Below are 25,627 nucleotides of genomic sequence, written 5' to 3'. Positions count from 1 at the left end.
TCTGCAGCAACACTGCACCTTGCATGTAAAAGATTCCCTCTAGTCCAGAGAGAAATTAGCAGAAAACCAATAGCCAACATCACATGCAGGACTAGACAACCGTGAGTCCAGACCTCAAGCTGTGAGTATGAGGGCCTACATCCCATAGGGACAGCAAGAGACAGTTGAGTTCAGAAGGACAAGGAAACAATTTTAGTGGCCTACAGAAGGTCCAGGAGCAACTTTTGCCCGTTTCCCCCTTTCAACATAGGCTGGAAGCTGACAGCTTGTGTCCTGAATTGCTGCAGCCCCTCCTTCTCTGGAAGGTAGGTCTTCTAGATGTAATCTTCTAGATTACATTCAAGCAGAGAGCTAGTGTCTGCACTTTGCCTTCCTTTGTGCTTCCAGACTACCTTGTGCGCCATCCTAAATGGTTTTAAACCATACTAGAGACCACAGTGGCATGGGATTCTCAACGACAAGGCCTGAGAAACCGGCCAGTGAGTACCTTTGTTGTGAGCATTTGAGTAATGCTGCTTAACAGATGCTGCTCCCCCCATCATGAGGATTTCAGACCACAGATCCAGGAAGTTCTGCTGCTGGTCTGACACCAGGAGAACCTTCAAGTTATGGAACGGGTTTTCTCGTGGGTGCCTGGAGAATAAAGAAAATAATTCCAGACTGCTAAGAATACCCAGTAGTCTGAGACTTCATCTGAGGAACATTATCTACTTCTTCCTGTCACCTGATCGGCTCCCATATTGGTTCTTTGAATATCTTGCATACAGCGACCTGCTCTCTTACCACCCCTCCTGAAATACTTGAAACAATTATCCTCTGTTTATAGATGGTAAAATGGAGCTAGACAGCATTGGTGGGGTGTGTGTGCAGCAGCCTAAATCCAAAGTTAGGCTAAGCTCCTCCGTAACCCTGAACTGCCTTTTCTGTGCATGTCCAAAACGCCTCCGCTTTGGCAGGGCTGAGCAGGAGGCATCGGTCTCCGGCCCAAAAGCCCACAGAGATTTACAAACTGCTTTTGTCTGCCCCTCATCTTGCCTGAGGAGTCTGACCTGACAATTGTTCTCTCGGAACAGACCTTCTGGATTAGGTACGAAAGGAAGAGGAAATTGCAGTAGTATTGCTCTCCATTTCTGAGAAGTCAGCCAAGTGTGGGAAGCCTCGTCCGAATTCAGCCTTCCTCATGAGAAGACTGACATCTTTCTTACTTCCCAGGAGACTGTCTTTTTTGTATATACGGCACCCTATATATGTCTATATTTTTATGTATATAGTACCTTGGCATTAGAGGTCACTGTAAATCCAAGGAAAGAGATGGAAGTGCTGTTCCTATATGGAAGGGAAAGCATGGGGAGCCGTACCAGGGACACCTTCAGTACTTGTAGTATTCAAAAGCCTCCCAAGCATAACAATTCTGATTAAATCCTTAGTCTGTGGACTCAGATCATGGTTACTTGGCACTTACCACTCTAGCAATTTTTGCTCCTGGAGGCTATAACCAGCTGGCAAAAGGTAATTCCGATAATTCTGAAGCTGGTTAGCATGACAGCTATCGTGGACCCAGATATGAGACACACAAGGGATCCCTCTGGCAAGGCACAGCAAGTATTTCCGAGTTCGACAATGCTGGTCCGCAATTAAAAGACACTGATATGCTGCATTACACTTCAGGGGAGATAAAAAGATACGTAAACAGGAGACAATGCTTGCAAAAGAACCCACAAGTTATCCTGCTGCTAAACACTTTAAAGAATAAAACAACTGAAACCCCGATTTTCACAGCCATATTATGTGAAAGGTGAATTAGGCAAACAGATCCTGAAATCAGGAGTGCCTTTAATAATCCCCTATTCCAAGCTATGCAGTGCACAGGCAAAAACTCTGCCTAATGGGTTTCGTATCATAACCCCCTCTTCCAGTTCAGACAAAGGAGAAGACTCTGTATCCTCAGGCAAGATGCTCCAAGAGCAATTTACACCTACTGTTAAAAATCTAAATTTAAGTACAAGTGACACTAAATGAAATTAGTTGTCCAAGCAGATCCGGTAAGTGAAGAGGGAAGAGCTCTAGTGTTCCGAGGCACAGACCTGTGGTGAGACCACATCTGCAGTACTGCAGCCTCTCCCAGGTTCCACAGTACAGCAAAACCACAAGACATACTGGAGCAGGCCCAGCCAAGAGCCACTGGGGTATCTGGGCACCGGAGCACCTGACGTACAAGAGGCTGAGAGAGCAGAGCTTGTTTAAGGTCAACAAGGGAACGCTTGGGTGGTCTTATCTATGCATATTCATGACTGATAGGAGGGTGTACAAAAGATGGAGCCAGACTATTCTCAGTGTATTCACTAAAAGGACAAGAAGCAACAGGTACAAATTGAAATACAAGAAGTTCCTTTTTTTTTTTTTTTTTTTATTAATTTAAATTGGGTGTGGTCAACCACGGGATCAAGTTGCCCAGAGAGGCTGTGGAGTTTCCATCCTTGAGGATACTCAAAACCCATCTGGACAAGGACCTAAGCAATCCGCTCTATTTGATCCTGCTTTCAGCAGGGATGCTGGACAAAATGAGCTATAGAATCCAGTCTCAACTATTCTGTGTCTATCCTTCTAGATTAGTAAGCGAGCCCTTACCTGGGTTTCATTGAAGTCTTCCAAGATGTAGCCAGCTCCTGCTCGCAGCTGCTGTGCTATGTAATGTTTGTCATATGGAGTCATCTCTAAAAATTCTACAGCAGAAACAGAAAGTTCAATTTTTAGCTATAATCTATCTGTTTATGTCCATACGCTCCTCAGTCTCCAGAGCCCTCATCCATTCCAGTCTGCCTCTCTCCCAGATTACCTAGACAAAACCCTTGGAAGAGTCAAAAAAAAAAAAAAAAAAAAAAAAAAAAAAAAAAAGGCAGCGCAAAGGGAAGCACAGCACTGGCCAAGTGAGCACCCTGTCACATTTTTCATGCTGCAGTTCATTGCATGAAACATGACCCTAGCAAAGGCAAACTGGAGCAACCCACTCATGCTTTCAAGTCCTGTGTTTCCCAGCATTATCCCTTATCTCCCCAAACCTTCCTTCTCATATTATGCTGTTCTGAGACAGCCGATCTCACTAATTTTCACACCTTTCTTGCGGAACAGCCCTATTGCCACCATTGAGGTTTGCCACATTTCAGGCTGTAAATTCTCTAAAACAAAGACCGAGTCTTGGTCAGTCTGGTTCTTTCTGCAAAGGATTAAAGAGCAAAAGGGTAAAACAAGCACTCACACAAATGCCTGATCAGACAGCATCCAGCATTTTCCCTAAAGCCACAGCATTCCACTTGGAAATGCAATGGTCAAGATTTGCCTCACCTTCTTCCTCCTCACTGCTCCCTGCAGGACCATCTGATGGCTTCTGGTGATTGACCAATTTGTCACTGGGTGTTGCCATGGTGAGAAGAAAGGCATAGCCCAAAAAGAGGGTCTTATTGTGGGGCAAGGGTCCATGAGGGTCCTCCAGGACTGGGGGATCTACAGCATCTACATCCTCACAGGTGCCTACAAACTCTCCGGCTCTCACAGCCCCTGCAAAGAGACAGAAGCACCATGAGTCTCAACAGTCAGGTTCGGCACAAAGACCCTGGGTAAGATGTGGGAGGTGTTCAGCTTCAGTTATTGTACTGGAGGAGGCAGGATTGGGTTAGGATTACACTAGGATGGGTAGGGATCTTCTACCCTTCTGGTTGCAAAGAATCTTCAAATCAAAACCTGAATGACTAACGGGACAACGTTCACCAGTCTATCAATGTCCTGAAACATTTACTGCTGCGAAGGGTCGCTTTAACAGCCAGGCATCTCAGGACTGACTGCACAGCTAAGAGGTAAGAGAGAGGCAAATCGCAACGTTAAGGTCAGAACATTCCTAGAAGACAGAACTGAAAAGGTGGCAGGTAAGCGCTCAGACTATGCTAAAAATATCTCTGGCTGCTGAATGCATCCAGGGAGAATCAGTCTCAAATCCTGCAGGGCAAACAAGCGATGTCCTCTGCTTTTTCCTTATGGGAAGTGGAAAGATCAATTACAGAAATACCACAGAGAAAAAAAAACAGCTGAGTGTTTAAGAGCAGAAAATAATGTTCTCACCAGGCTTTATCATTGCTGACTTGCGGCCACGTTTAGCTGGGGATCTCTCATCTTCAGAAGCAACGAGTTTCCTTTTCCCAGACAGCGTGCCTGGGATGCGTGGACTCTCCTGCCCTTTACGAGTGGGAGTTGTGCTGCTGCTGGAAGTGCTGGGAGAACCAAGGTTATTACGTCGCTTCCGCTTCCCCTCCACAAGATTATCTGTAATATAGTATGCAGAGATTAGTCCCTGGCTGTCACCTAACTCCACGAGCTTTCACCCTACCTATATGTACAGAGATGGCTAAACTCAATTGCGGCTAGAAGGTACACACGACCACCCTCTGACAGCGAAGAGCAAGAAAAAAAAGATCTCTCGCTTGTGCATCTCTTTGAGACATCTCATGCTTTGTGCATCTCAAACACCTGTGCTGTCTCTTTTCCTCCCAGCACTGCTGAAGAGTTTGTATCGCAGCAGCCCCCCGCCAAGCGTAAATGAGTACAGCAAGCAGCACTGTCCTAGGAGCAGGCCACTCTCCACAAACCAGTCAATACCACGAAGTCTCTGAGCAAGACACAAAACAAGAAAAGTATCTCAAAGATCCCATTATAAAGTACCAAAAAGCATTGCCGAATACCCAGAAAGATTTAAACATGGGTAATTCACATCAGGAACTAGACACATCTCAAAGCCACAAGACGCAGAGCAGCACAGCCGGCAGCTCAACAGCACCTCCCCTTACCGAGACTGATGTCAGCTGCTTTGGTCAGGGGAGTGACAGGTTCATAAGGACCCAGCCCAAACTGCTCCCGGAGCTTATTTCCTTGTTCCAGAGACAAGATAACAGCCATTCGTTTGTACCACTTCCTCTGGCCTTCCTTTTCAATGCAATAGTATAGCTCGCCAGACTCCTTCCGATGTCCCTTCACCACACCTGACAAGACAGTGAGTAACGCCCATTAACCAACCAACTGCACCAGGCTTCTCATCCTCCCGGACAAGCACGCAGCTCCCACTGCATTCAGCAACTCAGAAAACCCAAGGACGGAGCTCAAGTACGGCTCTTACCTGCACTGAAGTACTCATCCTCCGAGAGCGCGGTCACCTCAGTCTCCAGAGGTATAGGATCACAGAGCAAAATATCTTTTCCTAGCACATCACATTCGTATCCATCGTCAAAGAGCAGCTTGTACTTTCCTGCCCCAACATCTTGGGTAATCATCCCAGAATAGAAGTACCCATTTGAGGACCACTTCGCTACAACCCTGAGGCCCACAAAGCTGCTCCCAGAGGTTGAGTCTGCACAGTCAGAAGGACCAGTCACCACTTGTAATGGGATTTCTGGAGAGTTGCTTCGACGTAAGGCACAGAAGCCAGAAGTGTCAGATTTCTCCCCTCCATCTGGCAGGCGAACTGAACGAGTGAATGATTTCTCCTCAGGTGAAGCCGTAGTTGAGAGATCCTCCACACCCAGCGGTCCAGCTAAATCTCTGCAGAAAAGAGAAAAGCAGTCCCAGAAGGAAATGAGAGAAAAGCACTCCCAGAAGGATCAGGAAAAACAGTTACTCAACAAGGAATACTTGGGCGAGATGCTTGCAGTTGCTGCTACATGCTATGGCAAGAAACTAGCTCCCGAAACATTCAGTACTCCCTTTTCTCTGTCACATTAAGACAGCAGCTCTCCATCCTCTTCCTTGGCAATAAATTAGTTACAGTCTCCTTTTTCCAGGGTACCTTGTTCCTGTTGTTCGAGATGGCGGGCGGCCTCTTCTTCCTCGCCCACGAGGCGTCACGGGTGCTCTGCCACCCTGACGAGTGCTGGGCATAGAGTCCTCTTCCTCACAAGGCAGTGCTCCTGCCTGGCTAACTCTGAGCAGAGATGCCGGCTGACCAGCTCCTTTCCTAGGGCTAGAGAAGTTATGAGTTAACTGTTCTGAAAAGAGAAGCCAGATCATTAGGATCCCCCCATCTTCTCTGTGATCTCACAACTAGTCAAGAAGTTTGCCTCGCCGCTGCTAAACTGACAAGAGCTTAGGCAAAGCAACACCTCACAGGGAAACAAACTACTCCTTTTGGAAGAACTGATGTGAAAGCAAAGATTATCTCCTTATTTCTGTTCATCAAGCCAGATCCTTCCCAGAAAATTCTTGGGCTTGGGTCTATCCTGCTTCACGCTCCACCCAAGCCAGCTGAAAGGAAGTTTCATAGAAACGCCTAGGTTGGAAGGGACCTTGAAGATCATAGAGTCCAACCATGAACCTAACACTGCCAAGTCCACCACTAAACCACGTCCCTCAGCACCACGTCTACCCGTCTTTTAAATACCTCCAGGGATGGCGCTTCCACCACTTCCCTGGGCAGCCTGTTCCAATGCTTCTTTCGGGGAAGAAATTTTTCCTAATATCCATCCTAAACCTCCCCTGGTGCAACTTGAGGCCATTTCCTCTTGTTCTATTGCTTGTTACTAGCGAGAGAGACTGACCTGCAACTCGCTACAACCTCCTTTCAAGGGAGCTGTAGAGAGCAAGAGCTGCAGAGCTGTTCTCTTCTGCAAAATACGTTTTATTCCTTTCCCACGGCCCTGCACATACCTTGACTTTCCTAAGACGCCTCTGCCAACGGGTAAAGCAAACTCTCCAGTTTCTGTCCCACACACTTTCCCTTTGACAGCTCCAGTTCCTCGCCCCGAGCTGCTGCTGCTGCTGTGTGTGGCAGAGTGACCACTGCTTGCTCCACTGGACGTACGGTGGAGGCTTGAGGCCTTAGATGAGAAGGAGCTGACATCACCAAGGTCCCCTGAGGTCAGTGATGAGCCCACTGCAGTTCTAGAGGAGGATGTGTCAGTCTCACACTCCTGGCACTCCACTACAGGCTCCTCAGTTTCCTAAAAAAAAAAAAAAAAAAAAGTTCATCAAAGATGACACACTTGCTAGATGGAAGCTGTACAATCACCAGGCAAAAGCACAGACGAGTTGAGACCACATTCATGAGTCTGGACCGATCAACGGCAGACAGCGACTCCCACTACGGCCTGTAGCTGCTCTCTATCAAGAGTCACACTAAGAAATCAGTGAACAGGACAGAGCTCAGTAGGTATCAAATTAGGCTGGTTTTGAACAATTCCCACGCTTTGAGAGTCTGAGAGTGCAAAAAGTACACAAGACCCCGGCGACCTTTGTTTACTAATAATCCGAGATTGTTGGATCATTACCCTTTCAGGCAGCTGGTCATTCTGAGCCACTGAAGTTTTATGGATATGAAAATACATACCTACAAAATAGCAGTATCAAATGTTGGTAGATAAATTGGAAATGGTTATATGATTGTGATTACACAACCTATGTAAGCACATTTCAGGAAACTTAATTCTCTATTTTAATGTTACGATAGGCAACTTCATGTGTTGTATCAGGTGTGAAAGTATAAGCTTTGCACTGAACTAAGTTATCCTTTTGTGTCATTACTCATTGTAACAACACAGCACAAGACTTACTTATTTACCTTTATAGCAGAATAGCAGTAACACGTTATTGCTAGCAGGCTGATATCATTACTGTGCACATCAGATCAGCATTTGTCAGCTATCTTTTGAAATTCCCTAAGGATTTGCTGGTTAATGAACGGACATACACCAACACAAGTGTATTAACAATAGGCTTGTTTATTTTCTCTTTTTAACTTGCTTTTTGTAGACCTCTTATAGAATCTGGTCCACAGGACTCAAAAGAGTGTGGTTAAAAATGACACTGAGCTGCAAAACAGGCCAAACTACCTCACACAGTTCAGGCAGAAGGGATTTTTGCTTACTAATAGAATTTCTACCTGTTCTGAAATCTCTCTATTCTGACAAAACGCCAAGAATTTTAAAACAGTTGGACATACATAGTAAAGTCTTTCGTTTAGTTCTTTGGGAAGAAAAAAAATGTCAGTGTGTCTTCAAAATACAGTAATGGGGATGAAATATGCCAGCAATAAATACACAGCTTTTGCCATGGTTGTGGTTTAACCCCAGCCGTCACCTAAGCACCACACAGCCGCTCGCTCCCTCCCAGCCGGTGGGACGGGGAAGAGAACCAGAAGAGTAAAAGTGAGAAAACTCATGGGCTGAGATACAGACAGTTTAACAGGCAGAGCAAAAGCCGCGCGCGCAGGCAGAGCAGAACAAGGAATTCACTCCCCGCTCCCCACGGCTCAGCCGTCCCCAGCACAGCCGGGCTCCATCACGCAGAACGGTGACTTGGGAAGACAAATGCCATCACTCCGAACGTCCCCCCTTCCTCCTTCTTCCCCGGCTTTATATACCGAGCATGACGTCACGTGCCATGGAACATCCCTTTGATGGGTTGGGGTTGGGGTCGGCTGTCCCAGCAGTGTTCCCTCCCAATTTCCTGTGCCCCCCAGCCCTCGCCGGCAGGGGGTGAGGAGCAGAGGTGGCCTTGAGGCTGTGTATGCGCTGCTCAGCAATAATGAAGACATCCCTGTTATCAACACCGCTACCAGCACAAACCCAAAACACAGCCCATAATAGCTACTGGGAAGAAAACTAACTCTGCCCCAGCCAAAACTGGCACAGCCACACTAAATGGTCTACGTGTTTGTTCACGAAGAAAAGTTTGTCACCACAGCACACCAACTTGTTCACTCAACTCATTTTCTGCAGCCACAACACATTCTCATTTTAATTAATTTTATTTTTCAGCCAACGTATCATTACATTCAGCCCTGAAAACAGGAACTTACCTCAACTACCTTCCGTTCCACCTCTGCACCATTTATGTAGTAAACATCCGTTATAACACGCGTAACAACAGTGCGCACTTCTCGAATAGTTCGCATGTGGCGATGCTGAACTCGTCCTTTGGGTGGGTGAAGAAGGTTAAACTCCTCTTCTCCCTGTATTAAACAGAACAAATTAAAAACAAAACAGACCACAATGAAAACCAAGTAATTTCTGGGCAGAGCTATCCCTACAGTGCAGTTTCTCCATACCACGTTCAAGCACTGGGGTAGGGAACCTTTCAGCATCTTCTTACAAAGTAGATGCAAGAACACAAGAGACCCAAAACAAGAGAGAACTGAACACGTTTTGCTGACGGGCAGAGGAAGGGAAATCGTAGCAGTCTGAGGAGGAAACAGCAAACTTGCTTAGCATGGCTTCTGATATTCTGTCATTCAGTGGACTCTCGGACATATCACATCAATGTCGCACCGCATATTTATGGCCCTGTTCATCTCACACTGCCCAGAGGATGCACTATTCTTAAGTTTAGAAAAATATAATTTTCCTAGTCTTTGTGTTTACGAGAAAACATACAAGCCGTATCTGCAAAGCAGTGATTTTTCTTGAGTCTGCAATACTTTCCGAGGTACCAATTCAAAGTTATTCATCTTGTTAGGACATTTCTCTGGAGGTACACTCCCCTCCTGCGTTTATCCATTGACACTGATGGAGCAGCAGAACAAACTGTCAGAAGTTTGTTGGGGCAAAACAGAAGGCATCTAACCCTTCGTTCAAGATTTCATGCAACTCCCATTTCCATCCAACAAAAAGCAAAAATTTTTTTAGTGTTAACTACATCTGGACACACACAAACACCCACAAACAAACAAAATTTGTCATATTTTTCCAGAAAATAAACATGGAGACATTTACTTCCCAAACTTATGCTGCCCACTGAGTATTGCTACTTCAGCAGTTGTCTACAACTGATACAGGAAAACTTGTGACATTAACATTTTAAAGTGGTCTTTTTGGCTTTTTTCGACAGAGAACCTACTGTTAGTGAATTTACTGGCTGAAGGGATGCTTTACTGTTCTAAAGCAGTAAAATTAAATGCAGGCAGCCTTCATCCCACCTGACTGTGCAGGGAGTCCGTGTCCTCTCCAGATGCGTTCACGAGCTTTTCCCCGCTCTCCTCAGTTTGGACATTCGCATCCTGTCGCCCAGGTCTTTGCCCAGACATACTGGTTCCCACTTCCACCTGCCTACAGGTTTCTCCTGATGTTTGTGTTGCTGTCGTAACAGTGGTTGGGGTAAAGAGACCGTCTTCTGTAGTTTGAATCCCTTTATTCTTGGTGTTTGCCCACCTCTCTTGGCTTTCATCAATTTTAACGGCCTTACTTGGTTTCTTCTGCATTCTCCTCCCTTCTTCTGTCTGAGCGCTCACAATTCCTGTCTCCACAGACGCCTCATCCTCTGCACCAGAAGGCTGTTGATGGCAGTCCTGCTGCATCCTCTGAGGAATCAGGGCCTGTCCACCATTGTCATCTGCCTTGTGTTGCTGGTACTGCCAACCACTGGGATTTTTATGTAATTCAGCATCTTCTTCTGTGCCAGGAAAACTGAACAGATTCCCCCTGCAAACCAGTTATATACAGATCAAAATTATTGATTACAAAAGCAAGATAATCAATATGCTGCCACTCAAGTGAAAGCACTATAAAAAAACCCCAAACCCTGGCAGTCTTTCAACTGCTTCTTAAGATTGCACAGAACTCATCGAGTCTCAAATTTTAAAATAAACTTTCAACATCTGTAAGCGATTCACATGGTAGCAAGAAGAATGGCTGACCCCTGCAGAGAACTAGATGCTTTTCCAAACACTAATAAAGCAATCTATACTCCACACATCAGGAACCAACTGTGCAACGTGCTTCTGGAAGTCATGCCATCTTGAAGTTGCTACAGGCTGCTTCAGCACTTCATTGCCTTTAAATTGGTCATCACACCTAGCGAGAGGAGGCAGGAGCGTAAACACAAATGCTGTCTAACATCTTCATTAGAATTTGTCTGCCCTGTCAAAAGTGTTATCAGGTACCATGTGGGAGCTTATACTCAGCCTTACTAGAGGTATGCATTTGGCTTCCCTCGCGTGCTTGAGAGCTTTGAGGAGTGGCTGTCTTCTGTTCTGCCTGTACATCGCCCAGCACTGGAACTCTGTATTCATTAATCTTTAGTATAACTGTTCAATGCTCCTGGAATACAGGTTACTCCTTCTCTGTAGACCAAGACCTCACTGCCCCATCAAAAGACAGAACGCAAAACACTGAAGAAGCAGATTTCTGCACCTGGTCCTCCCGCCAGCACCCTTATCACCGTAAGATATGCAGCAGTACAGCCCTTTTCAAAGCAACCAGGGAGAGCAAAAATCAATGGACTTGGAAGGGAGACAATAGCAGAAACAGTAACAAACACAGTAGGCCAGAAGATCTTGGAACAGGAGAAAGGAGAGGTATTTTAAATAGGTGTAAGTATGATCTCGGCTCTCTCAAGCCCCAGATTTTACCAAAGCACATTAGCCAGCTGGAATCGCATCACTGCTCAGTCAAAAAGGGAAGTCTGATTACCATGGAGATACAAACATACAGTACGCGTTATACTTACCCCGCTGTCCCCAACCTTCTAAGTCACCCAAAGACAATGACTTAGTGCAATTTCTTTGGTGTAGAAAAAGCACATGTGCATATAAATCCAACCAGGACTGGCAGGCAAAGACTGTGAGGAGTTACCTAAACGGAGAAGTGGAAAGACCATGACCTCTGGCCTCATCCTCTCGACGAACTTCACAGACACGACTAAACACAGATGATGCTTTCTGGGAGCTAGCAGTGCAGATTTAAAACAAACAAACAAACAAAAAACCATCAGGGAGTGAGAAAACCCCTTTTACAGCAAAACAAGAGAGCTGTCTAGCCCCTTGGGAAAGCAACAACTGGTACTGAGCTTGTTGACCCATACAGCCACAGAATGAGTGAGATGGTCAGTCTCAAAGGCCAAGAAACAAGCTGACATTGCATAAGCATTTCTGCCATTTCTGCAGACACCCTAACAGTCAAGGGCAATGTAACAGTTCAGAAAATGCAGTCTGGAAGACCGCAGAGCCATCAGGAGTTTCACCACCTACTACCTGTGGTACCCACCCGGGGATACATTTAGACCATTTATGGCTTACTTGTCAGAATTTTCATGACACTGCCAAAATATTGGGAATATCAGTCATAAAGCAGACCCTGAGAGATCAAGTCTGACCTACACCTACAAAGGCAACCCATCCTCAACCAGTGAGGAACGACTGCCGCTCATCCCCAGCACCAAGGCATGATTACCATCCAGCATGTAATCCCATGACAAGAGATACTGAGTTTACTTCCAAGTTTTCTCACTGCTTCAAACCATTATACTTCACTCAGATGACTACGGGTTACTATCTTCTGACTCAGATTCTTATTAGTACTTACAAACCATAACCCCCTAAAAGCTAAAAATCAAGCAATGCTGGCATTAAATGTGAGATAAGATAAATATATACAAATCAAAAGACCAAAGGAGTAACACACATTTTGGTCAACGTGTTAAACTGATTTCAGTATATCGGTGACCTGATTATATTTCTATCAGCTTCACATCAAAAAGAGAATTCTCTTTCAGAACTCCTCAGAGATTCTTTGCAGAAAACTGGACAATAAGGAAAGAAAGCAGAAAACCATGTATTTGAAATTTAAGACGTGTATAGAGCAGACTTGCATTCCAGACTGCACAGGACATGAATTTCTGCTTTGACTACAATTAGGAGGCAAAATGCTGACATTAGTAGGAAGCACAAAGCCTGCAGTGAAAGAGCAGGTGGAGTACCCACCTTGCCTATGTACTCAGAACCTTCTGCGAGAGCTAAGGAGTTTATGCCATGGCTACTGCTAAAAGCATTCCCTGCTTCTGTGTCTCATTTTATTTTTTTTCCCCGCTGCTGGTAATGAGCGGAAAAAGGATCTACCCAGACCTTGCTATTAACTCAGTGCAGCAACACGCAGTTACCTGGCAGCAGCCCCGGCAGCAGCAGAGGATCCATCTTTCCTGTCACTGGCTGTAGGCTCTGAAACGAGAAGGAAAGGAAGGATGATTTCTGTGTCACCTCAACAGACTCTCCTCCCTCTTCCCAGCCCTCCACGCTCAGCGAGGAGAGGCTGAGTGACGCTGGACAAAGGGTGCCCAGACCTCCCCACCCAACTTCTCATCACAGACCTGAGCTGCTGCAAGTTTCAGACTATTAGACTGATTGTCACTGTTCTGAATAAAATGCTGTCAAACTTTTTTGTCCAGATTATACTTTTAAAATCTTTTCTCTCCCAATATAATCAAACTCCTGTTCTTGTCCTGAGACATTGCCACTATACATCACAATTTTTAGTCTGCTGGAAATACCTTTCCTCACAACAGAGGCCCCTCCTCTCACTCCATCCTTGCTTAGAATTACAGAAACAGAGAAACAAATTTAAGTGACGCTGCCCAAAAAGAAAAACGAGAAAAATTACAGAGACTCAGAGACCGTCTCAGGGAATGCCACAAAGAGTTTTCGAGTTAGGGCTAAGATCTAGCAGGACCTGCATGTTTTGAGGTTTCATCCTCTTACTTTCCAAGCTGAACGGCAGGGACTCATCGCTCCCATCGTGCACAGGGGTAACGAGGTTCATTCGCAGAGAGAGTTTTGCATCAGCCTCAGGAACCACACGAGAACCTCCTTTCTCGCACACTTCTGACACATCTGCTGATGCCATTGCACTTTCCAGAGTGACATTGTTGGTCCCCATCGTGCCCTCTGCTGTAACATCACTAGTTGCTATAGTGCTGTCCGGGCAACTATCATCCACTGAAAACAGGAAAACAAAAAGAAGTAAACCAAGAAGTAGCTACCGTCATTCACACTGCTGTGTTTCAGGTCCCAGTTCTGTTTTGAAGACGCTTCGCTGCATGCATTATTAGTAACAGTGCAGTGGTGGAAATTCCTATCTAGAGTTCTGAAGCATGAACGTTCTGCAGCACAGGTACCGTCCTTAGCTCAGGACAGAGCACTTCCCTATTACCCAAGCAGAAATACACAACTCCTTTCATCCAGCAAACACAGGGTGCCGTTTTGTGAACCTAGCAGAGAAAGTCCTGCTAACAGATGATGAATACTGGGAACAATCTTCTTTTAGTCTGAGCTCTTTCACTGCCCAGAGGGGTCTTTTGCATTCTTTAACGGAGTTGTATGCGGGAACGCAATGAGTACAAGGAAGACAGCGTTCGATACCACCCCATACTCAGGGAGCAAACACCTCCACTGGAGACTGAGGAGAGAACAGAACAAGGAAAGTGTGGAGAAGGGATGAGTCCTCCCCAAAGAGCAGCAGTGGGTTTTGCCAAGGTAGGTTTGAGTTATCCCGCCAGATCCCACATCAAGAATCAAAAGATTCCGAACAGCCCGAATGGCAGAACAGAGCCGTTTGGGTCAAACTCACTGATTGGCGTGCTGTGTCGTCTGGGTCCCATTTTAAGCTGGCCGATAAGAGGCGGCGTTATGTTTGTCAAGGGCTGAATGACGTCACCCTCCTTTGGCAAAGTAAAATGAAATGGGGTTCCTAAAAGACAAAGAACACCAGGATTAGTAATTTGAGGGGACTCCTTTGGTTCAAACACCAAAAGGACAGGTTCACTGTCCTGTGGAAATGAGGAAAAGCATAACCCTGGTGCTGTCCTGTACAACCCTACGAACAGGTACTGGTTTCAGGACAGCACCCTAACCGACCCTCCTCACATCTTGTGCAGAAAATATCTCTCTGTGAAAGTCTGGGCTGTGGTTGACTCGATGCAGCTGTCCCCGGGTGCTAGATAAAAGCCAGACTAAATATACTGACAGGAATAGGACTTTTACAGAATGCAGCTTTGCTTCAGAAACGGTCAGGATTTTCCACAGAAATGGGAGACGAGGCCAGAAACAGAAGCGAAGATTAGGACAGAAGTGAACTGACAGAGGTGTGTGTGTTACTTGAATGAATAACCCAAAACTTACACAGAACGATGCTTTATCATCAAACAGCCTGGGATAAAGGTCAGTAGATACACCTCAGAGAGCCACCTATGAGCCCAAACAATTAGTGGCTGTCAACTAAGGGTTAGATGACGACAGCAGAAACTTGCCTGGAAGGTAAGCTTTGAGAAGTACCAGATGCTGCAGATCCATAACCAGCCACTGGCTGCCACTGGAAGGACTGGCCCCATCCTCCCCTCCTCTCTGCTGCTTCTGCCACCTCCAGCACAGAGGGTCTGTGGGGTCTATCGCCTGAGGCAGCCGACCGCGATCGTGTCAGGGGAACCGTGCCTTGGCGGGTTTACCGTGTGCGGATCTCGCAGAATTTAACAGGTAAAATACATTAAAAACCTAGTAAAATGCTCCCTCCTTTTGCCTCACCCCATGCCATTTATTTGCAAACCTTCAACATCATATCTCAGTAATTTGCAGGCTGCATTCTTCCCAAGTTGCATAGAAGTATTTAACAAAACTAACAGAACAACCCTTTCCTCTCCACACTGAGGTCAAAATGGGTTTTCATCATCTTTGTCACCATCCTTCCTTTTCCTTTTTTCCTAAAGCTGTACCTGTTCTTTCGATTTCCTTCGAGATGGTGCTCGAATAACGCAAGTCTCAATTTACATAATTCCTGAATTTTAAGAAGCATGTAAAAAAAAAAAACCAACCAAAAACTAAACAGTATTGGTAAATTATTAGTTAAGGTCATGAGAACACAAATTCAAGTTACTGCAAGAGCTAGCACTAGATACTCAGACACAACTTTTAGTTACAGCCAGACGCAGTGCTTCATTCTTTAGTCACACAAGTTGCTGACCTATGATTCACAAACTGCCTTGTGGCAAACAAAGCCATAAATACATGACAAGGACATAATAGCCTCACACAAAAAATACCCCAACCAGTGAAAAGCTATCTACTGTCCATCTGAAAACTTTAGAAACCATCACCTGCCCTGCTGTCACAAGTTTTAAAGATAGAGCTCAGCACTTGCAGCCTCCCCGAGATCAGCCCAGGGACCCCGGCGCAGTTCTGCAGCGGGTAAGTGTTCCACAGCACGATGGTCCTCACACTTCGCGGGTACGCCACACATCAAAAGGCCAACTACCGTTTCTCATAAACAGCTTATGAATGCCTGTCATACCATGACCTATTTAAAGTCTATTAAATAAAATCTGAAGTCTTTAGAAACTCCACCGAATTTTGATAGATTTAGCTACCACAATCCCTTCTAGCATTTGGCAGGCTAATAACAAAAGATCAAAAGAATTTATGAAGCAGTCAGCCTGCATTTTAATAAGAGATAATCCAGTTACTAAACCAACAGATACCATTAGAGAAAAAAAAAAGAAGCTTTCACACTCACAAGACCTGAAAAAAATGCGTATGCCCGAAAGCTTAATTGCTTTCATGTAACTGCATCAACTGTCGTAAAAACAGAAGAAGGTTAATTCTCTCTACACACTTTTCTTATGTCCTTAAGACCATCACCCCATAACATTTCCCGTTATCCTTCAGCATCAAAAGATTTGGTCTTTCTTTGGCCCACTTTGTCTCTCTCAAGTTCACTAACGCTCGGGTACAAACAGTTTCATTAGCTCGGGTCACACTTCCACAGGGTGACGGGACATGTCTGGCACAGCGCAGACGGCAGCTACCAGCGTAGCGCAGGACTGCGCCCTCACAACGGAGGGGACAAAGGAATCTCCCCACTCCCAGTCAAACTAGGTGAAGTGGAGCTACCATCCTCTTCTCTTCCAGATGAAAAGATAAGTCCCACCGCCGTTCCCACATACCGTGATGCTTCTTGACACCACCACCACGCGGACGGCCAGCCTGCGGCTCCCAGGCAGTTCAAGCGCAGCTCCCTCTGCTCGAGTCCTTCTCTCCTGCCCATCCCCTCTCCAGGGGATGTGGCACATCACTGCGGCTCTCGGCCACAGGAAGATCTGCAGAGGAGGGGAGCAGTACTGGACAGCCGCTGTCTTCCACGCACACAGGACAAGCGGCAGAATATGAGCCGGCAGTGTGCCCAGGTGGCCAAGAAAGCCAATGGCATCCTGGCTTGTATTAGAAATAGCGTGGCCAGCAGAAGTAGGGAGGTGACTGTGCCCCTGTACTCAGCACTGGTGAGGCCACACCTCGAGTATTGTGTCCAGTTTTGGGCACCTCAATACAAGAGAGATATGGAGGTGCTGGAGCGAGTGCAGAGGAGGGCAACGAAGCTGGTGAAGGGCCTAGCAGACAAATCATACGAAGAGCGGTTGAAGGAGCTGGGACTGCTTAGTTTGAGGAGGAGGAGGCTGAGGGGAGACCTCATCACTCTCTACCACTATTTGAAAGGACACTGTAGAGAGGTTGGTGCTGGTCTCTTCTCACAGGTAATAAATGACAGAACAAGAGGGAATGGCTTCAAGCTCCAACAGGGTAGGTTTAGACTGAACATTAGGAAAGAATTTTTCACAGCAAGAGTGGTCGAGTACTGGAATAGACTGCCCAGGGAGGTGGTTGAGTCGCCATCCCTGGATGTGTTTAAGAGACGTTTGGATGTGGTGTTGGGGGATATGGTGTAGGGGAGAACTTTGTAGAGTAGGGTAGATGGTTGGACTCGAGGATCCCAAGGGTCTCTTCCACCCAGACAGTTCTATGATTCTATGAAAACACCTCCCCAAACCCCCACCCAAAGACCCCCAAGCCTTCTACTTAAGGCCTCCTGCTTCCTCTTTCAAAAAGCCCTTTCTAACTCTGTTCTTAACTCACGAGCACAACTATTTAACAGACAGGACAAAAGCTTGCTTACGTACCTTTTTCTCCATAGGCAATTCATACCTAGCTGTGATACATCAAAATGACCCCATTAGAAAATAAGAAACAACTTTACTTCCAGAAGTCTTCCAGATTAAGAATTATCACTCTAGCCAGGCCTGAGTCAATGTTAAAAACATTTAAGAGCTTGACAATACAACTCTTCATTATTTTAATAAAAATATTAACTTTTTATTTAACCTGGTATGCTTAAGCTTTATCACAATGATGTTAACTGCACCGCTTATCTGCTTCTTCTTTATTTTATATTACCAGTAAAAAGAAAACATTCTGAATAAAGTTTTGTATGTACAAAATTGTACAATCCGCAAAAAAGATTTCACGGACAACCACAACTTCTATAAATTCCATAGAGTCCCAGAAACAGACTTCAACAAGTAAATTTCTCTTCCGTAGCCTTATAATCTGTTATGTTCTAGTCTTTGAGCTCACGGGTCAGGATTAAAGGGAGGGCAGGGGCAGGAGACGTTACAGTGGGGGTCTGCTACAGCCCACCCAACCAGGAAGACCGAATGGATGAGGGCCTCTATAGACAGACTGGAGCAACCTCACGTTCACAAGCCCTGGTCCTCATGGGGGACTTTAACCACCCCCATACCTGTTGGAAGGAGAACACAGCAGGGCATAAGCAATCCAGGCAGTTCCTGGAATGCATTGATGGTAACTTCCTTCTCCAAGTGACAGAGAAACCAACAAGGAAAGGTGCCATGCTGGACCTCGTTCTCACCAACAAGGAGGGGCTGGTGGGGAATGTCACGCTCAAGGACAGCCTTGGCTGCAGTGACCATGAGATGGCGGAGTTTGAGATCCTTAGGGCAGCGAGGAGGGCACACAGCAAGCTCACTACCCACCCCAACAACAAAAACGGCCACAGAATAATCTAACACTAGCAAAGCAGCTGGTCTTCTCGGCCCACAGAGCACCTCAAACCCTGGTGATTCAAATTTTGTGTGCAGTCTCCAAAACCTGTCACTGAAGCTTTTTTTTTTTTCTAATTTGAAAAATACAGCATGGTTCAATTCTACCACTTGTAAACAATATTCAAAGCTTCCCCTAAATATCATTAGAGAGGCAGCCTCCAAACTTTGGATGAGATGTTGCTAAAACACATCTAAATACCACAAATTAAGAAGTTAAATCTGAAATTGATGACACCACCGTCTTGATGCACAGAACAACTCACCAAATTGCCTCCAGCATATTGCTTGCTTAACACCAGTTCTCTAAGCCAACAAAGACCCAACTGTCAGAGAATGCATGAAATAAAAAAAAAAATAAAAATGCATTTCTGGCCAACTGAAATACTCTACTTTCACACTCAACAACACAGCAGTTTGCTATAACATTCTGAAAGAACGTGATGGTCACTAGTTATGGGATGTTAAAGAATGCAAAACCAAAAAAAGCTCCCAAACGTCTGACTGGTCCTACCACACTCAGAAGAATGGGTGCAAAAGTCACATCATTTAAATTGCTATGACAGCTGGTATATTTAAGCAGCATTCAACAATACAGATTAATTCATATGATTACGTTATTGGAAAAGCAGACTTTTTAAATCTAAACAAAGAAGATATCAGAACCCCTAAAGTATAGGTTTTTTCACATGAGTAAACATATACTTAGCTCAAAATAAAGTAACCACTGCAGAAGATGTTCTTGGATGTCAGTGATGTTAAAAAGCTGCGGCTGCAAGCATCCATACTCCTTGAAAATAATTTGAGCTTTATTTTGTCTTAAAATAGGTCAACAGATACCTTATAGCAAAGCCTAGTTTGAAAACTGCTGTTACCTTTTGCCGGAAGTCTCTCCAAAACTGATGGCCTGCATAAGCATTCAAATCTCTTTCCACACCTCACTGTAATCTAACTTCTACAGGTATCAATATTTACCTGTCATTCTTATCTTACAATGCAAGATACTACCTTCATCCTATTTTTTCAGTATCTCAAGATTCTTCTCACCAGCCAGTTTCATACTATTGAATGGCAAATTTGGTATTAAAAACACACACAAGTATCACACTCAATCCCTTTTCATCCAAGTCTCCATCTAGCACTTCAAAGTCATCTCACCTACTTCTGTTCAGACATAAAGAAGAAATCTCTTCATCTTGCTCCTTTTTGAAATCTGCCATTTTGACCTTTCCAAACAGGACCACATGTTCCAGAAGTCAGCATGGTTCAAGGTCACAAGAACTGAAGAAAAGGGGAGGGAACCATATAAGAACGAGCTCCAAAGGCTTTCATGAAGAAACAGCCAAAGCCACCATAAATGGCGGGAAGGATCAGTGCATAACTGGAAAAATTAATCAAGTAGTTCAGAAAACAGTAAGAAAAAAATACTGGACTTGTGAAACTGATGAGGGAAGTTTTGAATAAATGTACAGCTCTCAAAAAGAGCCCAAACATAAACTGGCAGAGAAAGTAAGAGAGGTGTCCCTCACTGACAAAGAATAGAAAATTATTCAGACCGGTTATCAACTGAGTATGTAAAACGAGAAAGAAGGCTGAGTGTTAAGAAATGTATTTTAAGCAGTATATCTTACACTAATTTCTCAAAAGGAAAAACTAGAAGACATTATCACTTGAACAAAGCTCTGCAGACCAGACAACAGCGCTATATAACAATATCATGACCTCTGCGCGGTAAGGAAATTCTATCCGGCCCACAGCTTTGTAAGGTCCACAAATCAAAACCACGGACTGGTCAATCTGAATCTATCAGACGGTTCACAAACATCTTCCCTCCTAGACATCTCATTTAATTCTAATAGCGCTGCACAATTCTATTCATGCTCCATTGTACTCTAACTGAAGGACTTAGATAATCCACAGAGCATAAATTACCCAGCAAATCAGTGAAAAGAGTAAATAAACCTCTACTAACATACTGCTCTTCAGAAGATGTACAGACAACCATCACCTACTGACAACTAATGTTTTCAGACCCTCAATGTTCATAATCACCAGCTTCAGGAGACTGGAAGTCACCTACCATGACCATAAGAAGGGGAAAACTTGCACTCTGATCCTGCAGTTTAATGAAAGTTTACCTAGATCTCAAAAACATGTACAGTTCAAGACAAAACTCTAGTAAAACATCTTTTTCTGTTACTTTTCCATTTGAAGAGTACAGAACTCTACATTTTAAAATGAAGCCAATTAAGAGACAAAAGCTCCAGAAAACTCACACGTAGCACCCTACGTTTCTTGTGTAGCTACACAACCGCATGTTAAAGGGATTTCAACGCATCATGACAATAGCTGCCGAGCCATGGCTTACGTGTGAGTGAAAGCCATTCTACTTTACAGTAATCTCAAGGTAAATTTGCTGTACCAGTTTCTAGCTCAAAGCTGCTCTATACACCCCCACAAAGAAAATTCTCCTCCGAGAATGAAAAAATTAAAAAAAGCAAGGAGACCTACAAGAGGGAGAGTACAGACTACCACACACCCTTTTCCTTTCAAGGGCGCTACTGTTGCTGCTTCAGGGTGGGGGGAGGTGGAGGGGGGGAGAGAGAAGTTATAAATATCCCTGAGCATCGCCAAGGTCAAACCACACTGAGTTATCCAAGTTGCTCTGCGTTTCTGCCATAAACCAGCGACTGTTACCAACAAGAGTTACCATATTGCTGTATCATTGCTGCCTGCAGTAGTGTGGCAAAGGGGAAAAAAAGTAAAGGCATGTTATGCACGTAACACAGTAACTCGCAGCGCTGCTCTGAAGAGACACTGTTCAACACACATCCAAGACCAGTGCTCCCTGTAAACACTGAGGATTGTACACAGCTGTCCTTGACGTTATTCAAAATATGCACCTGTGAACTACTAACCTAAATCCACTTACCACTGGAAGGGCTGGGGGAATTAGCAGTTGCCTTCTCCTGCGGCTGTGTCTGCTCTTCTTGCCCCAGGTTCCTTGTTCTAACAGTGTCCTCCGTATCCTCTGCCACCTGATTCTCCTGCTGAGTCACCAGCACGTCAGCCCCTCTCTCTTGAAGTGGTGGCTGATTCCCTATTATCTGTCCCAATTCTGAACAATTCTGGTTTTTGGCACAGGCCACTTCCAATGGAACATCACCCTTTAACTTAGGAAACGAACTGTTGTGCTGTTCCAGCAACTCCCCTACAGAAGGCTTAGATAAAACTTCATTGAGCTTTAGCATGTTTTCTGAAGCAGCTTTAAAGGACAGTTTATCCATGCTCTTTGCCTCTCCAGTGCCAGAAGTACAACCTTTTGAGGTTTCTTTTCCCTGGCTTTCTGGTCCAATCTTTTCTAATTCTTGGGCCTGATCAGACAATTTTTTGCTATTTTTACAAGAACCATCAGCGAATTCCACTTCCATATCTTCATGACACTGTACTTCCCTTTCAAGAATAAACCTCTGAGAAAGGGACTCATCTTCATTTATTTGCTTCTCTGTTACTTGCAGTTTTTCTTCTTGTTCTTCACATTGAGTCTCAGGAACCGCCTCAGGTTCAGAAGTCTCTTCCAATGGATAATCCTCAGACTGTTCTTCTCCGCTCTGACCTGCAGCAACCTGACTTCCAGAACTACGCTCAATCTCCCGATGAGCTGTAGGGACTAATGACCCATCTCCTGCTACATCTGCAGTAACTAACTGCATTACAGGCTTTCCTGCAGTCCGTAAATCCTCCTTTTCCGCTTTTTCACAGTTTTCAGAGAGGGCTTGATCGCCTGCATCCAGCCTCACTTTTATGTTGTCATTCTTCATGGAACAGAGTCTCAAGTCCGAGGCCTTGCATTCAGAAATTGTCTCTACCTGTGTGGTTTCGCTGTCTCGGCCCGTGTTTTCGCTGTCTTGGCCCGTGTTCAGAGAGCCTGAACTGATGTCTGTATTCGTGGGCTGGCTACATTCACTTGCAGAAAGCATCAGCTTACACGACTCGGAGGGCTGTGACACAGAGTCACCTGTAGACGTCTTTGACACAGCATCTGTGGATCCAGAGATATCTCCTGGTAAGCATAAGTGGCTTAAAGCAGCAGCTTTTTCTTCTCCTTCAGGCTTCTTCTCTGGGCTCGGAGTTGGAACAAAGATATCCTAAAACGAAAAAAGCGAGACATGGAGCATCAGGGCATCCCGAGTAGGACTCTCTATTTCTTATTCCCTGAACATAACCCTGGATTATGGAGCAGAGCAAGCTCAGCACAAAACTATAGCTAAAAAAAACCCTCAGACTTTGTATAAGTCATAATTGCCCCATTCTTGCTGAGAAAAATTATCACCACCCATTACTTTTTAGTACCTCTGTGGCAAAGTCCGACAATCCTCGGTACATCTCTTGCACTACCAAATCGTGAAGCACAGGTCAAGTATTGCAAGTTGTAGCTATTTTTAGTCAAACAACGAAGGGTTCTGGAAAGATTCTCTGGAGCAATCTATTATATTAGCATGAAAGCCATTTTCAGCTAAGGAGAAGCCCTGTTTCAACTACTCTAATCTCTAGAACAACCTTTATTTTCTGCCTTAAGTTGATGAAATTTGTAGTATTAAGCTATAAAGCCATCAACTGTCTGTTAAATCCCTTTGAACAGTAGTAACTTCCAGAATCAAAAAGCACAAAAGAAACAACAGATAATACGAATACGCAACTTGAAAAATGCAGTAAATGAAGTCTAGCCTTCTAGGGGAATACGAATGCTTCGTTACAAAACAGCTTCGCTTTCTCCATGACAAATGATGCTAAGGTCTATCCTGTTAAAAAAAGTCTAATTTATGACACAGTTTGAGATGCAGGACGCCCAGTTCAGCATCAGAAAACAGCAGCCTTTCAAAGACAAAAAGGGGGAAAAAAAAGCACAAAAGACCTTTCTAGCATAGATTAAAAGGCAACAAACTTTACGTTCAGTAACTCACTATGCCCTCTTAAGCTGTTCTGCATTTTCTCTGCAGCATAAACCGCCACACAGTATCATCAATATATAACTGCTACCGGAGGGAAGCTCATGAGAACCAGCTCAGAAGGGAAGCTCAACGCAAGTGCAGAGGCTGACTCAAACACACGTCTTCTGCAACAGCCATATAAAAACCTCTGAAAAGATATCTACAGGAACCCTTACATGAGAGAACTCTGGTTGGGATGGTACAGGTAAAGACCCAGGAAAGAAGCCTGGGGCACTCTGGGACACTGGAGTTGAAGCCTGTGGCAGGACAAGAGGTCCTGGAGGGACACGTGGGATGGCCATCTCCACCAGCGTATCTCCTCTCTGCTTCTGCATCAGCTCTCTTCCTTCTGCAGGGATAGATATATCCATCTGGTCATCTGGTTTGAAAGAGCAGAAAATACTTTACTAGCAAATTCTTGCCTTGTACCTAAAGTTTCCATCATTCTATCATAAGGCTTGTCTTCAGTGGTGTACACAACTTTCTCATACTTTAATGGGTGAATCTAAAAATCTTCTCTCCAGTTGAATTCTTTCTGGAGGGGGAAGAAATCAACAAAACCATCCATATCCTTAAACTTAAGGCAGGGGAGAGCATTTTGTTGAGAATTCACGTAACTATCTTGCTACAGGTCTAGAACTTCTACAATTAGAAAAAGGTATCTGAAATTCATAAAAAGCATTTCTCTGAGGTTTTTCCTTTTGCTGTCTTTATTGAAGTGCAACCAAATTCTGAGCCCGGCTAACAAAATAGCTATTCTAAAAGTATTTCACATTCTGTGACAGGAATCTCACAGAAAGGAATGGTGATTTTGTATCATACTAGAAGTCTGTGTGGATGGACATCTTATCCCTGATGGCAGACAGGTTCTTAGAGAAAATGTTGAAGAACCAAGGTATCATATAGAACAATCCCGCTTTGGAATGGTGTTCTAGAACACACACATATAACATATGAAAGCTTTTTGAAACACTGTGCAAGTCATCCAAGTTAAGCTAAAATAATTGTTATGATGCGATACTCCTCTGTCCTTTCTGTTGCCCCAACAGTATATACTTAATACCGGTATCTGCCTGTAGCAAGAATGGCTTGTCCCTAAGAAAGGACAACTGCAAGCAGCAATCTGTGTCCCATACAAAGTACCTCCCCTAAGTACCTCCCATCTTTCAAGTGAAGGGGAGCTAGCCGACAGTACTAATTTTATTACGATAGCTATACAGGAAACATCAGCATCTGACTCAAATACAGATCTCTCTTCATCTACCTCTTTCAGTGTTCTCAATCTTGCTTTACTCTTTAAATACAATTTTAGTGTCATTTGAAGAGGCCGCATGCTCAGACTAAACCACAGAGCACAGAAACACAACCACAGACCAGTATGCAGAAAATTTTACCTTTTGCTTGCTCCTGTTCCGTAGGACTGCTGGGGACAAGAGCATTGGATCCAAAGGCAACAGGAGGAGGAGTAACTAGGCCTGAAGAGACACTGCACACCAAGAAAAGGGATCGTGGAAAAGAAGAGCGTGCATCACTAGAAAATGCATTAACTTCTCCCCAAATGTAGCTCCCACTTGTCACAACAGGAGCCTTCTCATAAAAGCAGAGCATCAGGCATTGACTAGCACAAGACTTGAGAAATGGCCATTGACCATATGGGCATCATGAATTCATTTCATCACAAAATAAAGCCATACTCCTCTCACACTGCAAAACTTAAACACTGATTGCTTAAAATCAAGTACAAGTCCTTGAACAAAGAAAAGATTGGTGGAAATGCACTATTGCAATTGAGCTATTGCAATAGTTTAGGGATTTTTTCGCTTACGTGGAATGACTCTCCTGTACAAGGGGTGCCTGTCCAGAGAGCTGCAGGAGTTGCAGACTGCGGGCAGGGGTGCATGCCAGAGAACTTCCATCTTCCACCCTGATTTTCGGACAGCTGCTCCCTGCAGCGG

At 44.7% G+C, this 25,627-nt stretch overlaps 1 protein-coding gene across 1 annotated transcript in view; it reads right to left on the bottom strand.

Annotated features, from left to right (window-relative positions):
• Window positions 1–25,627, bottom strand: part of TP53BP1 (tumor protein p53 binding protein 1) — a gene marked incomplete at its 5' end in the record, with an annotated part of 30,594 nt that overhangs the window by 473 nt on the left and 4,494 nt on the right. Inside the window, 19 exons of the mRNA XM_082489051.1 lie at window positions 488–633; window positions 1,463–1,662; window positions 2,629–2,723; window positions 3,343–3,555; window positions 4,114–4,314; window positions 4,836–5,027; window positions 5,162–5,583; window positions 5,828–6,001; window positions 6,685–6,977; window positions 8,834–8,986; window positions 9,950–10,451; window positions 11,604–11,696; window positions 12,907–12,964; window positions 13,502–13,738; window positions 14,370–14,489; window positions 21,614–22,829; window positions 23,849–24,051; window positions 25,067–25,158; window positions 25,498–25,618. Of these exons, the coding sequence (XP_082345177.1) occupies window positions 488–633; window positions 1,463–1,662; window positions 2,629–2,723; window positions 3,343–3,555; window positions 4,114–4,314; window positions 4,836–5,027; window positions 5,162–5,583; window positions 5,828–6,001; window positions 6,685–6,977; window positions 8,834–8,986; window positions 9,950–10,451; window positions 11,604–11,696; window positions 12,907–12,964; window positions 13,502–13,738; window positions 14,370–14,489; window positions 21,614–22,829; window positions 23,849–24,051; window positions 25,067–25,158; window positions 25,498–25,618 (4,731 nt within the window). The remainder of the gene's footprint in view (window positions 1–487; window positions 634–1,462; window positions 1,663–2,628; window positions 2,724–3,342; window positions 3,556–4,113; window positions 4,315–4,835; window positions 5,028–5,161; window positions 5,584–5,827; window positions 6,002–6,684; window positions 6,978–8,833; window positions 8,987–9,949; window positions 10,452–11,603; window positions 11,697–12,906; window positions 12,965–13,501; window positions 13,739–14,369; window positions 14,490–21,613; window positions 22,830–23,848; window positions 24,052–25,066; window positions 25,159–25,497; window positions 25,619–25,627) is intronic.

This window comes from Vanellus vanellus (genome assembly GCF_965231255.1).
Source record: "Vanellus vanellus genome assembly, chromosome: 11".
NCBI lineage: Eukaryota > Metazoa > Chordata > Aves > Charadriiformes > Charadriidae > Vanellus > Vanellus vanellus.
The sequence above is the reverse complement of the archived record's forward strand: the minus strand, read 5'-3'. Positions and strand labels throughout refer to the sequence as shown.